This window comes from Leguminivora glycinivorella, chromosome 6, assembly GCF_023078275.1.
Source record: "Leguminivora glycinivorella isolate SPB_JAAS2020 chromosome 6, LegGlyc_1.1, whole genome shotgun sequence".
Taxonomy (NCBI): Eukaryota; Metazoa; Arthropoda; class Insecta; order Lepidoptera; family Tortricidae; genus Leguminivora; species Leguminivora glycinivorella.
This window is the reverse complement of record NC_062976.1, coordinates 17,428,577-17,444,883: the sequence shown is the minus strand read 5'-3', so window position 1 is coordinate 17,444,883 and position 16,307 is coordinate 17,428,577. Positions and strand designations below refer to the sequence as shown.

The 16,307-nt window shown below is 37.4% G+C and overlaps 1 protein-coding gene across 1 annotated transcript in view; it reads left to right on the top strand.

Moving 5' to 3' along the window:
- Positions 1-16,307, top strand: part of LOC125227030 (hydrocephalus-inducing protein homolog) — a 58,626-nt gene that overhangs the window by 25,415 nt on the left and 16,904 nt on the right. The window contains 16 exon segments of the mRNA XM_048131221.1: positions 108-313; positions 1,000-1,093; positions 3,040-3,205; positions 3,747-3,881; positions 3,951-4,074; positions 4,885-5,053; positions 6,647-6,873; positions 7,086-7,285; positions 7,532-7,774; positions 8,444-8,617; positions 8,770-9,061; positions 11,226-11,547; positions 11,751-11,893; positions 12,133-12,233; positions 12,428-12,770; positions 13,528-13,637. Coding sequence (XP_047987178.1) covers positions 108-313; positions 1,000-1,093; positions 3,040-3,205; positions 3,747-3,881; positions 3,951-4,074; positions 4,885-5,053; positions 6,647-6,873; positions 7,086-7,285; positions 7,532-7,774; positions 8,444-8,617; positions 8,770-9,061; positions 11,226-11,547; positions 11,751-11,893; positions 12,133-12,233; positions 12,428-12,770; positions 13,528-13,637 — 3,049 coding nt within the window.

Genomic DNA, 16,307 nt, shown 5'->3' with positions numbered 1-16,307 from the left:
TTGTATGGGAAGTTCCATAGACGTCTGCTGCGTGGCGATGATGTGTCTGTCAAATGCGGTTGATGCAACTGGCCCTAAATTGATCCTTTGCTATGTACAAATTTCAGCTGGGAAAAATACAAGCCAATATGTGGAAATGCTTATGAAATACAACGAGTATTACAAAATTACATATGACAGCTTGATTACTATTGCCAACAATTGGATATTTGACGAAGGTGCCGTTGGATTCCCATTGTACGCTTTAAACGGTCAAATATTGGGCAATGTGCAGAAAAAACCAAAGACGAAGTCCGAAACACATGTCGTACTGGTATAACAATAATTTTCCTGTTAAGTCTTGAGCAACAAATAATCAAATCAACAAAAGTCATCGATATATATTATTTTCATTTTGGTCTTTCTGATGTCACAGATGTGTCTCAGACTACCGCACAGTTTTATTTATAACTTTTTGGTAGGGGACCCTAGAAACGATAGCGATAGCTTTACATTTAGTTCCTATAACAATTTGTACCTAAATATTTCTCAGTTTAAACCCTGTATTATCATATTAATCATTTACGCTTAAGACTTAATTTGTACCTATTTAATTTTACATGGCAACCTCCTCAAACTTTTATGTAGAGTACTGATGAGAACGAAGATCAAAGAGGATTTCCATTAACTCTGATAATGTGCCCCTGTCTCCATTACAAACAAGCATTGGTGAATCTGTTTAAATATACTCCTACGATCAGTGAAGCATTGAGAGAAGGCCCAAGCGAGGACGAGGACATTCTCCAAAACCCGATGAATAGGAAAGAATTTACAGTACTGCTACCAAAAACTATGCCTTATATTCATCACGAACTGCCCTTAAAGTGGTGCTTTTTGGACGAAATGCCGGCTAGTATACTATTACATATTATTACTAAAGACTTACTTGCTAAAAATTACCTACAATGTGTGTAGATTAGATACTTGGAATATATTGACTAAATTTAATCTGTTTTATAGGTCAAGAAATGCGAATGTAATCAAATTACTGATTTAAATCTTTTGGATGATACAACTCAAGATAATGTTATTAATGTCTTGTCAAAATGGCACTGTACGTGTGGTAAAAAGGTACCTAATAAATTAATAAATAATTACGTTTTTCAATCTAGGCTTGTGGTTTATTGAGAAGATAATTGCGTTGATGTGATATTTTAGATGGCATCATCTTCGACTTCGACTACTGCAATGCCCGGTGTCTTATCAACAATTGAGAACTTAAGTACGGAAAAAAGTGATGAGTCATACTACCCTAGTCCACTGCCTTTGCATAGGTTGAGCACTGTTCCAGGTATAACATATATGACATACATCTACATTAACTTGAGTACTAAAGATAGCGCATAATGTCCATAATTTATATCAGGTTGGAGCATAAGTTCTTGGACACTCAAACACATTTATTAAAAATAATTTTATTTATTATTAAAGAAATATTAATCCACAATATAATGGATGTTCAACGACATGTAACCATCTATACCGTGTACCGTGTATTTATGCCGTGTTCCCAAAAAGCAGGAGGCTGGTAATGGTGGTCAAAAAACTCGGCGAAATCGTCTTGGAGTTGTTCATAGTTTTCAAACTTCTTCTTCCTTAAATGTAACTTTAGAGCCCGAAACAGACAATATAGTCTAACAGCGAAATATCAGGACTGTATGGTGGGTGAGGTACCACTGTCCAGTTCAGCTTTTCCAGAATATGGCGGACAGACTTCGCAGTATGTGGTCAAGCGTTGTCTTGAAGAAGTGATACAGACAGCCTTTTTGGACGCCTAGTCGATATTTTTGAGGCTAACTGCATTGCATGAAGGTGCCGAATTATAGTGGAATGGTCGTACCCAAGTTCCTTCTAAGTCCCTGGTAGTCTCATCCGGATGTCTTTCCAAATGTGAGCGTAGAAAGTTTTCGTCGAAGACAACTGGCCGACCGGAGCGAGGTTTGTCTTCAGTTCTTCACAACTCGTATCCCCCTTATCGAAAGACTTAAACCAATAACTCACTGTGGAATGAGCAATAGTGCCTTGTCCAAACGCAGTGTTAATTTTCTCGGCCGTTTGCCTTGCACTTGTTCCTAGATTATGCTCGTAAAGCATGATCGCTCGTAGTTGACGCGGTTGCATTTTGAACTAGACTGAAGTCGGAACGCACGCGCCCTGTACCCCTTGGCGTAATGCTCCTAGAACATTCTGTATAATAATAGATTATTCTAGTGTACAACCGAATTGAAACCTAGAAAAATGTTAATGAAATCCAAGTGTCCAAGGATTTATGCACCAACTCAATATTTAGAGTTAAACAAAAGTACACTTTTTTGGGTTCCGTAGTCAACTAGGAACCCTTATAGTTTCGCCATGTCTGTCTGTCTGTCCATCCGTCCGTCCGTCCGTCCGCGGATAATCTCAGTAACCCTAAGCACTAGAAAGCTGAAATTTGATACCAATATGTATATCAATCACGCCGACAAAGTGGTAAAATAAAAAGTGAAAAAAAGTGTTTTGTTAGGGTACCCCCCCTACATGTAAAGTGGGGACTGTTTTTTTTTTCATTCCAACCCCAACGTGTGATATATTGTTGGATAGGTATTTAAAAATGAATAAGGGGTTACTAAAATCGTTTTTTGATAATATTATTATTTTCGGAAATAATCGCTCCTAAAGGAAAAAAAAGTGTGCCCCCCCCCCCTCTAACTTTTGAACCATATATTTAAAAAAAAATCACAAAAGTAGAATTTTATAAACACTTTCTAGGAAAATTGTTTTCAATTTGATAGGTTGAGTAGTTTTTGAGAAAAATACGGAAAACTACGGAACCCTACACAGAGCGTGGTTTTGTTTCAGCTATATGATCCACCTTTTTAAATATTATCGGTTATTCAAATTCCAGCCTGTATTAGCGAAAAGGTTAAACGAAACACCATTCAATAAAGTTGAAAAAAAACATTGTTAACTGCCATTTAAATTGTAGCAAAACTAGTATTTTCACGAGCGTGTGTGTTTCAGCTTCCGCCAAGCGCATAGTATTGGGGCCAGGTGATCTGGTGCGCTGCAAGTACTCCTTCAGTCCGCAGTGGGAAGGCCACTTCAGCGTAAAGCGGTTCGTGGAGGTCAGCGGGTGGCCGGAGTCGAGAGTTGACATTCACGTTACTGGCATCTGCGACTTACCCAGGTGAGCTACTGATTTATTTTTAAGATAAAGAAAAAAAACATTCAGTCGAATTGAGAACCTCCTCCTTTTTTGAAGTCGGTTAAAAATACGTTTGATGACAACGATCATCAGATAAACACTACGAATATAAAGTGGATCGTCATTCGTATGATTATATTGATCACTAGCTTTTGCCCGCGGCTTGACTCGCGTTAAATTCAAAAATTGCGGAATGCTCCATACAAACTCCCACCACCCATTTTAGGGAAGTAAGGGGTTAGAAAGAGACAAAAAGTAACCAATGTCATCACTCTCCGTCCCGTCAACTATTTGCACTTCGAACTATTTGCACTACTTACTCACAAAAATCACGTCAATTCGTCGCTCCGTTTTGCCGTAAAAAACGGAGAAACAAACAGACACACACACACACTTTTCCATTTATAATTATAATATGGATAAACAAACGGCCAAAAAGCCTTTCATATACAAAGCTCGCTGTCGATAAAGCTATGGTTGCCTTTATTCCACTATGATTAAAAATTGTGAATTCGTTTTACAGAATAGACAGCAGACCGAAGAAAATGTTTGCTAATTTTGTTAGAAGAGCAAACTTTGAAGACAACGTATATAAAATCACCTATTTAGATGATCTCGACTTATTTGAGTTTGGACCAATTTTTATTGGACAAAATAGGTATGTATATTATTGTAAACTTAGGTTCCAAGTTTGAATACGGTTATTTAACAATGTTAATCTTTGCAGAATATATGAAGAAGAATACACAATTGATTTAAAGAATTCTTCATTGATCACAGCGGACATTGTAATTGAATTTGCTGAACAGACCAACGTTTTTGGACTGGACAAAACTTACATAAGTCTCGAAGTTAGTATACTTGGTAGATATTGTAAATGTAGTATTTTCGAATCTAAGACTGTAACCAAAGAGAAACAGTGCTTTGTATGTATGAATTTTCTGAGATGAACTTTTCGCTTTAGCCGTAATTTGTTAAACAAAGGCCTTTGTGTCTATTGTTCACGGTGGCTAGCTCCCGTTTAAACGGCACGTGCTATATCTCATTGTTGTGTGTCTCATTGTAGTTAAAAAGCAACTATCATGATAGTAATAAGGTTCAAATCCATAAAAAGCCCTTTCGGAGATAACACGTTTTGTCATCTTCAAAAAAAGTTACCTGCATACTGCAAACTGTTTAATAAATTTGAACCTTATTGCTATCATGATAGTTGCTTTTTAACTACACTGAGACTTTAGAACGTGCTGTGGAAACGGGAGCTAGCCGCAGTGAATAATAGAAACAAAGGCCTTTGTTTAACAGATTACGGCAAAAGCGAAACGTTCATCTCAGAAAATTCATACTATACTAATCAAGCAGTTCGATTCTACGTCTACTATTACTACTATTCTAATGTTTGCACACATTTCTCGATTTGTAATAGAACTATCATATATATACTTATTGATTAGTTTGACTATGACCACGCTAACTTTTCATTTTCACAAACTTGGCAGTGAGAATCTGAGATTGCATACTTTTCCCTATAAATTCCATAGGTACTGGACGGAAACTTAGCGTATCCCGAATTTAGCCAGATGATCGGGATAGGTGGCGTGATCTCGTTTTGGAGGCCAAGATTACAAATCACAAACACAATAATTATAAAAGTCTAAATTCAGCCCGGCTGCCGCGGAAAGCTGACCGTGACAGCAGCTCCGGCGGAGGTGGGAGTTCACCAGAGCCTGCTACTCTTCTGCGTCAAGGACAACCCCGAGATCGTCACCGTGCTCATGCAATGCAGCGGCGTCGTGCCCATCTTGGAGATATTGCCGTTAACTAAGAATATAGGTGAGTCTTCAACATCATAGTCACGATAGTATAATTCACGGCTCGACATTGTATTCGCATTATAGTCTAAACTTTTATAATATCTTCTACTTTGACCAATAAAGAAGACAGCCGTGTAAGGGAACAAAAACCGGCCAAGAGCGTGTCGGGCCACGCTCAGTGTAGGGTTCCGTAGTTTTTCGTATTTTTCTCAAAAACTACTGAACCTATCAAGTTCAAAACAATTTTCCTAGAAAGTCTTTATAAAGTTCTACTTTTGTGATTTTTTTCATATTTTTAAACATATGGTTCAAAAGTTAGAGGGGGGGACGCATTTTTTTTTCCTTTAGGAGTGATTATTTCCGGAGATATTAATATTATCAAAAAATGATCTTAGTAAACTCTTATTCATTTTTAAATAACTATCCAACAATATGAATAAATTTAAAAGTGGAAAATGTCTGCCTTGGGTGAGACTTGAACTCACGGCCTCTGGATCAATATTCCAGCGCTCTGCCAACTGAGCCACCAAGACTTCAACCAAGCCAGCGAAATTTTCCACTACTAAGGTCAATGGGACCCGTAGCGACATCTACCGTAAGAATGTTAAACTTCTTAGACGGATTGCAGGCGTTTCTGCTAATCAGAAGTTAAAATATCCAACAACATGTCACACGTTGGGGTTAGAATGTAAAAAAAATATTAGCCCCCACTTTACATGTAGGGGGGTACCCTAATAAAACATTTTTTTCCATTTTTTATTTTTGCACTTTGTTGGCGTGATTGATATACATATTGGTACCAAATTTCAGCTTTCTAGTGCTTACGGTTACTGAGATTATCCGCGGACGGACGGACGGACAGACAGACATGGCGAAACTATAAAGGTTCCTAGTTGACTACGGAACCCTAAAAAATGCCCCGGATCCTGAAGGAAGATCCTTAGTTTATTTTCTCCGCTGTCTAGCCGGCTAAATTGGCGCCCAATGTGGGTATTGATTGGGTTATGTACCTACATACTTGTACAGAGGTAGTCCGAAAAGTTTTCCTTCGTGAAGAGTTATAATGACAAGCCAGCATTATTGAACCTGTATCAATAAGAAAACTTTTTGTTGTATCCTCTTCAATATTGTTCGTAGATGTGTAGGTACCTAAAAATTATTAAAAAAATCACCAATTTGCTCCAACCCAATTCATTAAAAAAAATTAGTACGGAAAGAGATGTCACATTGGTGTAAAAAAAATTGTAGGTGTCGCTAAGTCACAAATGTCAAAAGAACAATTTTGAAATATTTCACATTAAAAAACACAAAGTTAATGTCGACCTGGAGCCTAAAGCCGGCGGACGCTGGCTTTGGGGAATAGACCTTTATGTAGGGTTTTAAAGATTTGTGCACGACCCTGTAAATGACGAATAACAGTTCGGGAGTAGAAAAAGTTAAAAAAACTTTAAAGTGATATTTCAAGGAAACTGTCAATAATTATGACATAAAATTTGGCAGAATAATAACTAGAGGTAGCATTGTGACCAATACGTAGGATAGATTCATTACCTAAAAACGTTAGGGGCATTTTTTGTTCACTTACACGGCTATCTTCATTGTATGTTCACAGATTACGGGAAGCTTTTATTATATCGCCGAGAAAATGATAGATTTATTGTTAAAAATGACTCAATTCTGCCAATAATGTGGAAAGTCCGAAATCCTGAAGAATTTGCAGAAGACTTTATAATTTCTGATACATCAGGCATCGTGCCCAGATATGACAACCAAGTTGTTCCAGTAACCTACATCGCTTGCAGAGTCGGTGTTATTTCACACAAAATATTGATTATAGACGTAAGTATCCTTTGATTTTTCGTAGATTTGTAGTTCTAGCAATATCTTTATTAAAAAAAATTGCAACCTTACAAAAATTTTAGATGACAGTGTCAAAGTCTAAAGACAAAGTGAGTTCTTTGATTTGAAGCGCTAGTACCGATGTGTCTTAACGTGAAGTGAAATAAGACACCGAGAGAAGTCACATGATAGCTGGACATTTTTGCACTTAGATATACGACGCAGAGGGACGCGGCAACCCCATGATAGTGGATCAGTTGTACCTATCGGCGGAATGCTATGACGTCATGGTGGAGTGCGCCTACGAGAACCCGGCCGACACCTGTCTCGACTACGGCAACGTCAAAGTTAACTCCACCTACTCCAAAATGATGTTTCTCCTCAATCGCGGCAAATATAACATTTATTTCAAGTACGTCCTCTACGGTTTTATCGATGGCTATATAATTTTATAAATTATCTTACTATTAAAGCCCGAACCAATTCAACGACTGGTGTTCCATGAGACAAGATAATCCAATTATAAGGTGATTCGGTTGCTCATTTTGTCTTCTATGTCATTAAGTTTATTGTTTCCTTCCGTTTTGGGTGGGACGCTTATAAGGATTGTCCTTTAGACACTTTAGGTGTAAGTACTCTTCACAATGTTATATTTTAGATTAAAGAAAGTGAAGAATTTCCCCGAGCCGTCTCTGCTGCGATCCTTCGAGGTGTCCCAAGAATGCGGGGTGATCCCAGTGAACATGAAGTTAGTGGCCATCGAATTCACGTGCACGCCCACAACGTCGATGAATCTAGTTAATGTGCCAGTCTACACGTGCTCGTTGCTCGATGGCTCCAAGAAACAGGTCGTGGTGGCCAAGTTCCCAGTTTGCATCACTCTTGCGTCCTTCTATAATACGTAAGTTGCATAAAATTTTGATTGATGAAAGTGAGGAATACTTCAGTCAGAGCCGTTTCTGCTGCGATAGTTCGAGGTGGACCTTTTCGTCGAAACCTTATCTTATGTTCCATGTGAATACGGGCCCTTTCATGATGGCAAATATTTTCCTTTCTCTTCCTCTGGTGAGGTTTAAGGTGTGATCATAAATTAAATACATATAAGAAGATCATACCATCCCATACATTAAAATGCGACTGCCTAAGAACGCGCATACACTACACCAGTCACCACACATAGATGGCGCCACAAAAAATGCCTTGTTGCCATCGATTATTTGTAGATTGGCGTTAAGTGTCACTTTCAAGCCATAAATCTATGGAGCCTAGAGAAAAGAACTTCTAATGTCATAAATCTATGTCAAAAGTGACATTTAACGCCATCTACAAGTATAACCGAAAGCTACAAGACATTTTTTTGTGGCGCCATCTATGTGTGGTGTAGTGTATGAGCGTTCTTAGGCGGTCGCATTTTAATGTATGGGATGGTATGATCCTCTTATATTGAATCTATGATTTGATGGAAAACCATTAAAGACTTTCTGAAGTCCATCTGCCACGTAAATAAAACATACAATACATTTATTTTTGGTTTTACATTTCTTCTTACATATCAAAATTAACTTTTCAGATTTACTCTTTTCCCATTGGGTGAGCTCAATTTCAACATTATCCCTATTGGCACCGCTATTATGAAGGATGTGATATTAAATAATACCAGTAAATGTCCAGTTACTTATGAGATCGTGCTTCCAGAGGAGTACCAACTCAGTGCAGATCTAACGGTGAAAGTAAAAGATAATAAGTAAGTGTGACAAGGATTTCCAATCTCGATTTTTAAAGTCATTATAATCTGAATTGGTATATTCCAAGAGCTCCGGGAGCTTGTATATTTTTAAATCACATGTTCGGTTTCTTTGTCTTGAATTAGGTAATCCTCATGTGTGTTTTTAACAGGCTTAAAAACCCTCCAATGAAATGCGGCAACTTTTTAATATTAAACGAAGACAACTTGATTGCCCCTGGAACTAGCCGCACAATTCAAATGCAGTTTTACGCCAGCGGGCCCGGGATGTTTAGAGAAACCATCAACTTTATTATAAGCGATACGTGTCCTGCCGAAGCTTGTGGAGTGCCACTGAGGCTTGTCGGCATCGGAGCCATGCCGACATTAGATTTCTGGAACACTGAAAATACGTTCCGAGAGCATTTGATTATGAAGAGCCTGGCGGATTATAAAGTGCCAGAGGTAACTGAGACTAGTTGCACTTACTTGTTTTTTGCAGCTACTGCAATGAAGTAATTTTGTTAGAGTAGTGTTTTTAGGGTTCCGTAGTCAACTAGGAACCCTTATAGTTTCGCCATGTCTGTCTGTCCGTCCGTCCGTCCGTCCGTCCGTCCGTCCGTCCGTCCGTCCGTCCGCGGAAAATCTCAGTAACCGTAAGCACTAGAAAGCTGAAAGAGCGTAGCCGTGTTTGCATAGAAAATCGGCCCTTTCGCCAAATGTTCACTGTAATTTTTTTTAAAGAGCTCTCGTGACAAATATTATTTACTGTAAGTTTGAGGTTTCTATCTTTTTTATTTTCTGAGATATGATTTTTTTATTAATTTACATAATATCCATTTTTTTCAACATTGGCTAATGCGATTTACTTGAACTTTTGGGACAATAATATACATGTAATGACTCACATGTTCTAGCAATAATATTTAATAGTGCCGAAAAAATCTTGGCTTAAAGTAGGAAACAAATCTTCAGTATTTTTTTCTCGCTTTTTAGAAAAGCGACACCTATAGTTCTTTGTCAAGTAATTGCTTATATAAAGGCCCGCAATATATATTTTTTTCAAAATAATCCAGGAGGTACTTCATACTAGAAAATGGAATAATAAAGGATACTACCCATACCGCAAACGAGCTACACAGTAAATAGGTGAATTTTAGTCGCAAACCTCTTTATTACGAGTATTAACAATATTGGTACTGGAAGATTGCATTCATAAAGGTATTACGACTAAAATTCACCTATTTACTGTGTAGCTCGTTTGCGGTATGGGTAGTATCCTTTATTATTCCATTTTCTAGTATGAAGTACCTACTGGATTTTTTTGAAAAAAAATATATGTTGCAGGCCTTTATATAAGCAATTACTTGACAAAGAACTGTAGGTGTCGCTTTTCTAAAAAGCGAGAAAAAAAAATACTGAAGTTTTGTTTCCTACTTTAAGCCAAGATTTTTTTCGGCACTATTAAATATTATTGCTAGAACATGTGAGTCATTACATATATATTATTGTCCCAAAAGTTCAAGTGAATCGCATTAGCCAATGTTGAAAAAAATGGATATTATGTAAATTAATAAAAAAATCATATCTCAGAAAATAAAAAAGATAGAAACCTCAAACTTACAGTAAATAATATTTGTCACGAGAGCTCTTTAAAAAAAATTACAGTGAACATTTGGCGAAAGGGCCGATTTTCTATGCAAACACGGCTACGCTCTTTGGTACCAATATGTATATCAATCACGCCAACAAAGTGCAAAAATAAAAAATGGAAAAAAATGTTTTATTAGGGTACCCCCCCTACATGTAAAGTGGGGGCGGATATTTTTTTTCATTCCAACCCCAACGTGTGATATATTGTTGGATAGGTATTAAAAAATGAAGAAGGGTTTTCTAAGATCGTTTTTTGATAATATTAATATTTTCGGAAATAATCGCTTCTAAAGGAAAAAAATGTGCGTCCCCCCCCCTCTAACTTTTGAACCCTATGTTCAAAAAATATGAAAAAAATCACAATAGTAGATCTTTATAAAAACTTTCTAGGAAAATTATTTTGAACTTGATAGGTTCAGTAGTTTTTGAGAAAAATACGGAAAACTACGGAACCCTACACTGAGCGTGGCCCGACACGCTCTTGGCCGGTTTTTTGTTACTATTTTCGTTTCCTTTTCAGACGTCTCCACATTGCGTTTTCGTAGAAAATTCAGTCACTCTCCACTTTTTTTGTGTGAATGTGAATACAACGTTCACGGGAGCAATCGACCTTTACAACAATGGATTGGTGGCTTCCGCGCTGTCCATGAAGCTACTTACAGAACTCAATGCGGAGGATAACATCTTCTCTTTGGATAAATATGAGACGCATATAGAACCTTTGCAACACAAATGTTTGCGAATCATGTTTAGTCCTAAAGCTTTAAAGGTAAACAATTCAGGAACGTTATATTAATGTCTTAGAAAACGCATTTTCCGTAGCAGATAACATTTCATTTCCCGAGTTTAGTGAAAATGCTTCATAGAGACTAAACAACAACGTGTCCTTATTAGTGCAGAATGGATTAATTCATGTAAATTGTTATAAGAAATAAGTGTATTACCATTTTCTACCATTGATATGTTTGCTTTGCAGGAGTATCGAGCCATTTTAGAAATCAAATTGAATCTCTTGAACAACCAGCAACAATCTTTTAGGGTGTGTTTGATAGGAGAAGGCGTCATACCTCGTATAAAGATGGTCTGGCCACCCACGAGACAGTACAAGTGCTCACTGCTTCAAATGCCCGTCACTTGTTTGGGCTCCATCAGCAGTCGCGAAATACGATTTCAAAATATATGTTCGGTGAAAAGTAATGTAATATTGAATATACACCAGCCAACAATGGAAGAGAGGAATGTGTTTTGGTTGTCGGCGGCAGCCAATTCGGAAAAGAATGTTATTAAAAGTCGCAAAGGTACTTTTTTTCTGGGTATTTCTGCTGCATAAATATACTTTGCAGTCATATATAATAAATTAACAATATTTGTTATTATGTTGATCCAAATGGCTCGTATGCAGATTGTGAAACACTTAGTAGTAGTTGTTGTAGTACTTAAGTAGGTAGTTGTTTTTAGTCAATATTCAATATTCATCTCGGCAATATTTTTTGTGATTTAGATCATAACGAAATGAAAATAAAGTTGAGATTGAAACCCAGTGAACTAGCAGGCGTTCTTGTTCATTACAACCCTGTAAAAAGAGGGAGGACGAGCTGTGAAATTCAACTTACCATTGTTGACAACCCTTACGAGTATTTTACGGTAACTTATTCCATACAGTGAGGCTCTTACGCCGATTTGAGCGGGTGCATCATCATTAGGTAAAACCTGTCAATTCCTCCGCGCTAGGGTTGCACATGCTAGCTTTCCTTCGATCACCACTTACCCACTGTGACTTTGTGTACCCGGTCAAGGCGGCAAGGGTTATTGTATACAATATTATGTTTCTACATTTGCGTATCTCTTAACAAATTATATTAATAAACACTGAATATGAACAGGTGTTTTGTGAAGCTGAGGGATTTATGGAAGATGTAATATTGATTGGACTGGAAATGTTATCAATGGACGTTGATTTGGGGGCAATACAGAATGCTACTGAGTAAGTATACCTACATTACTTTAAATTATACGGTTTTGCTAATAGTTACAGCGGGCCTAGGGAATACTGTATTTTATGACGGGATTTTTCGTAGTTCGTGTTTTATCAGTATCTGGGCCAACAATAGGTTACTTATTACAAAGTGGATTTGTAGGGAGTCATATTCTACATAAAATACTATTTTGTCCATGCAGCACGGAGTCAACTGTCTCGACTATGGATAGCAAAAAGAGAGCTGCAAAGAGAAAAGACACTAAATCTAATGAAACGAAGAAAACGAGATCGTTTACAAGCTCGGTTGGCGTTAAAACCGAGCCGGCTTGCCTGAAATATGTCTTGGACTTCGGAGGGTGCGAGTTGAGTTTCATGCAAAAACGATCAGTTATCATGGTTAATAACTCTGACAAAGTTTACAAATTTAAGTGGGATGAAGTCCCTAATCTGATTGTAAAACCAGCGCTCGGATATATTTCACCGGCAGAAGAAAAGGACTTGGAAATTGTGTTTTTCTCGAGAGAACCTGTCGCCCTAAAGAAGGTACCTAATGTGTTTTATAAAATCAATTGATAGTAAAGAATTCAAAATCAATAATATAACAAAGAAGTTTTTATAATTGATATTTATTTATTTATAATATCACGCTAATTGTTAATTTTGCTACCCATGATAACCATAACGTCGGACTCCAGCGGGCATTTTCGTGGCATGCCAGAATGATAGGTAAGGTTCGCAAATCAATCAATTCACTTTCGAGTTGTACTTAGTATTTGGTACCTACTATTTATAATGTAAAATTCCAAATATCATAGCAACTAACTGCGTTATTTATAAATGTACTTGGGCAACATATAAGTCAAAATGGCGAAAAAGTTCGTTTGGCTTTATCCGTCACTCAGACAATTGCAGCTGTGAGAAAGAAACATATTATTAATATTTTTTCCAAATTTTCATTTAATTTCATCATTTCAAAGAGTATTTACACATTGAAGATGAATAAATGATAACGGGTAACTAATTTAATTAACTATGTTACAAATACTAGGTACATTATAATACTCGTGTAAGTTAAGATTTTTTTGTAAACCTTAACTTGCCCTCAAACTGCCCCCTATAGTCCGACGTGTGATGATAACTAATGGTTTAGACTAGCTTCTAGAAATTTAATACGTATTCGTGTTCTGTTACTATTATTCACTAAGAACAGAATATTCTTACTCAGGGAATATTCCCGGGAACGGCACATCAGTAGCTCGGTTACGTGAGTAATATATATATAATACCATCCGTGTTGCAGGAACTCATGATTTGTAACTTATCGGCTGTCAGCGACAACTCCCTAACTCTGGACACCAAGGGGACCACATGGGACAGCAGGCAGACTGTAACCGCATTCGACCATAATTGGTAAACCGTCCTTTAAGGCAGTGGTGGGCAAACTTTTTTCATTGGGTGCCAAAATATGATTGAATTTTGGAAGCAGGCCAGATTTACACCATTTTTAATACAGTGCGGCCATATGACACCCTATTATGAATTCAAGGACCGCTGGCGGGCCGGATACAATACATTGGCAGGCCGCACATGGCAGGCGGGCCGTGCTTTGCCCATCACTGCTTTAAGGGCTTTGCTATCTGTAGCTCGTTGTGCTACGGTGTAACACGTAGCATGTTAACACATCCAGTGCCAATACGAGATGCGCTACGAACGTAGCCGATAACAAAAACCTTACGAAAATAAAACATTGCGAACAGCACGTGCAATAAAGAATCCGTTTAGCGGGTTGCTGGCAGTGTAAATACATGTATGAAGCACATGTGAAACATATAGTTTTAATATGTATATTTAATTGTATATTGAATCAGTAAAGGATTCAATAAGTTTCTAAATGTCGACAAGCTAATTCATTACTTTATCTTTTTAGCAAGGACCATTTAATACTAGACTGATATAGCCCATACAAAAAAGCGTACCCCTGAAAAAAGCTTAGTTTTTGCTTTAAAACTAGATGGCGTTGTTTCGTAACCCGGGAGTGGAAAAAAACATATTTTCACACATATTTTTACTTGTTTTTATATTATACTATGAATAACTATCAAAAAACTTTATTTTAATATCAAAATATTGGCTCAAAACACAATTTTTACAAATTATATTTTTTGGTCGGCCTCGACGTAGTTGTGATCGCTTCGCTGGCTAAGTTTGTTCGCATGTTGTCTAATTATTGCCAAATAAAATGACTAGATGACGTTGGTGGACTAGGAAAATGTCACATCCGTTTCGTTGTTCATTAATATAATATACTTAGTGATAATAAACCTATATGTTGAGCTCAAATACGTTCAACAAAACGCAATCATTGTGCCGACAGATGTGACATCTGACATCCATGTCACATCACAAATGTCATTGTATGATTTATTGAATATTCATAATATATGGATATTAAATATTTTAGAATCGCAGCAGCAATGCGAGTAGAGATACAGAATTAATAACTGTATAAATTAATAATTGTATGACCAATGACCTCATACATAAAATTACCAGTTTAGGTGACAGAAGGCGAATCCAATTTGTAAAAATTAAATGTGCTAAGGAAAAGAATCTTTCCGATTTTCAACGGGACACGGCTGAAGGGGCGAGCTGGTTTCGACTGCGCCCATGCATCTCAATTGTCCAGAAAGTTCATTCGAAGATCATTTTGCTTATAATAATCTGAGTAATCACAGTGAATGGTTTGACGGTATTTCAGCTAACATGTAGAGACTTGCTAGCTTCGTCGGTCAGGCTTCGTCTTGGACACAACGCGGATAGTTAGGCCGCCAGGTGTGGCACTTTGGATTACGTTTTTATAATAAATTAATGATAGTTTGTATTGTTTTGGTAATATATTTTCTACTCGTATACTACTCGTTTGGTACTCCTATAAACCTAAACTGAGATAATAAATGAATAAAAGGAAATAATTAGTGAAACTCTGACATAAGTACCTAATAATTAATGAGACTAAATGCGTTTTCACATTATCCGATCCGATATCGGATGTAGGACTGATACCCCATACATTACAGGCGCTATCTTGGATTTTTTCCATTTAAATCCTTCCGACATCCGATATCGGATCGGATAATGTGAAAACGGACTAAGACAATAGATACCTTGTTAGTGTTATATACCTATGCCTATGTATATCCCACCAAAAACATTCTGTAAAAAATAGCCGTCTCGATGGAGCTGCTTGTTTATCTCTAAAAAGTAATGAAATCTACATAAAGTTCCTTACTGCGATTTATTTATTATTATAGTTAACTAGCCTTTGCCCGCGGCTTCGCTCGCGTTAAATTCGAAAATCTCTCCACAAACTTCCATCCTCCATTCTAAGGAAGTGGGGGGATATAAAAATAGACAAAAAGTAGCCTATGTCACTCTCCATCCCTTCAACTATCTCCACTTAAAAAATCACGTCAATACGTCGCTCCGTTTTGCCGTGAAAGATGGACAAACAAACAGACACACACACTTTCCCATTTATAATATTAGTATGGATGTTGTGTGACTTGGCCGTTGAAGTGTAGCGGTGCTGGCGACAGATTGGTGCAATGGTGTCATGGAGCACCTGGTTATAAACTTCTTTATACCCTTGTGTATAAAGAAGTTTATAAGATTCATATTCGATGGTCCGAGCTAAGGTTCGTAAAGCCATGAAGCCGAGCTGATAATTATTGTCGCTAAACGCCGATCGAAACGCAGTCTGAAGTGGGTGATAAACGTACTATACGAGCAGGTATGCGTACTTATGGCTCGACGACCTTTTTCGATTGTGTGTCACCGTAAGTACGCGTAAAAACCGCTGCGCATAGTAGTCGACCATCCAACGCGTACTTGCTCGTACGCCTATCACCCACTTGACGTCGCGCCAACACTTTATGGAAAAAGCGGGTTTTCGACAACTACCAATTAGATTTTAGACATTCAAAAATCTTCAATAATACTCAACTGTTTCGGTCGCACTCGTTATATAGGATAGAATTGGTATGAGCGAGACGGTCAGGAGATTGAATGTCAACATGATAT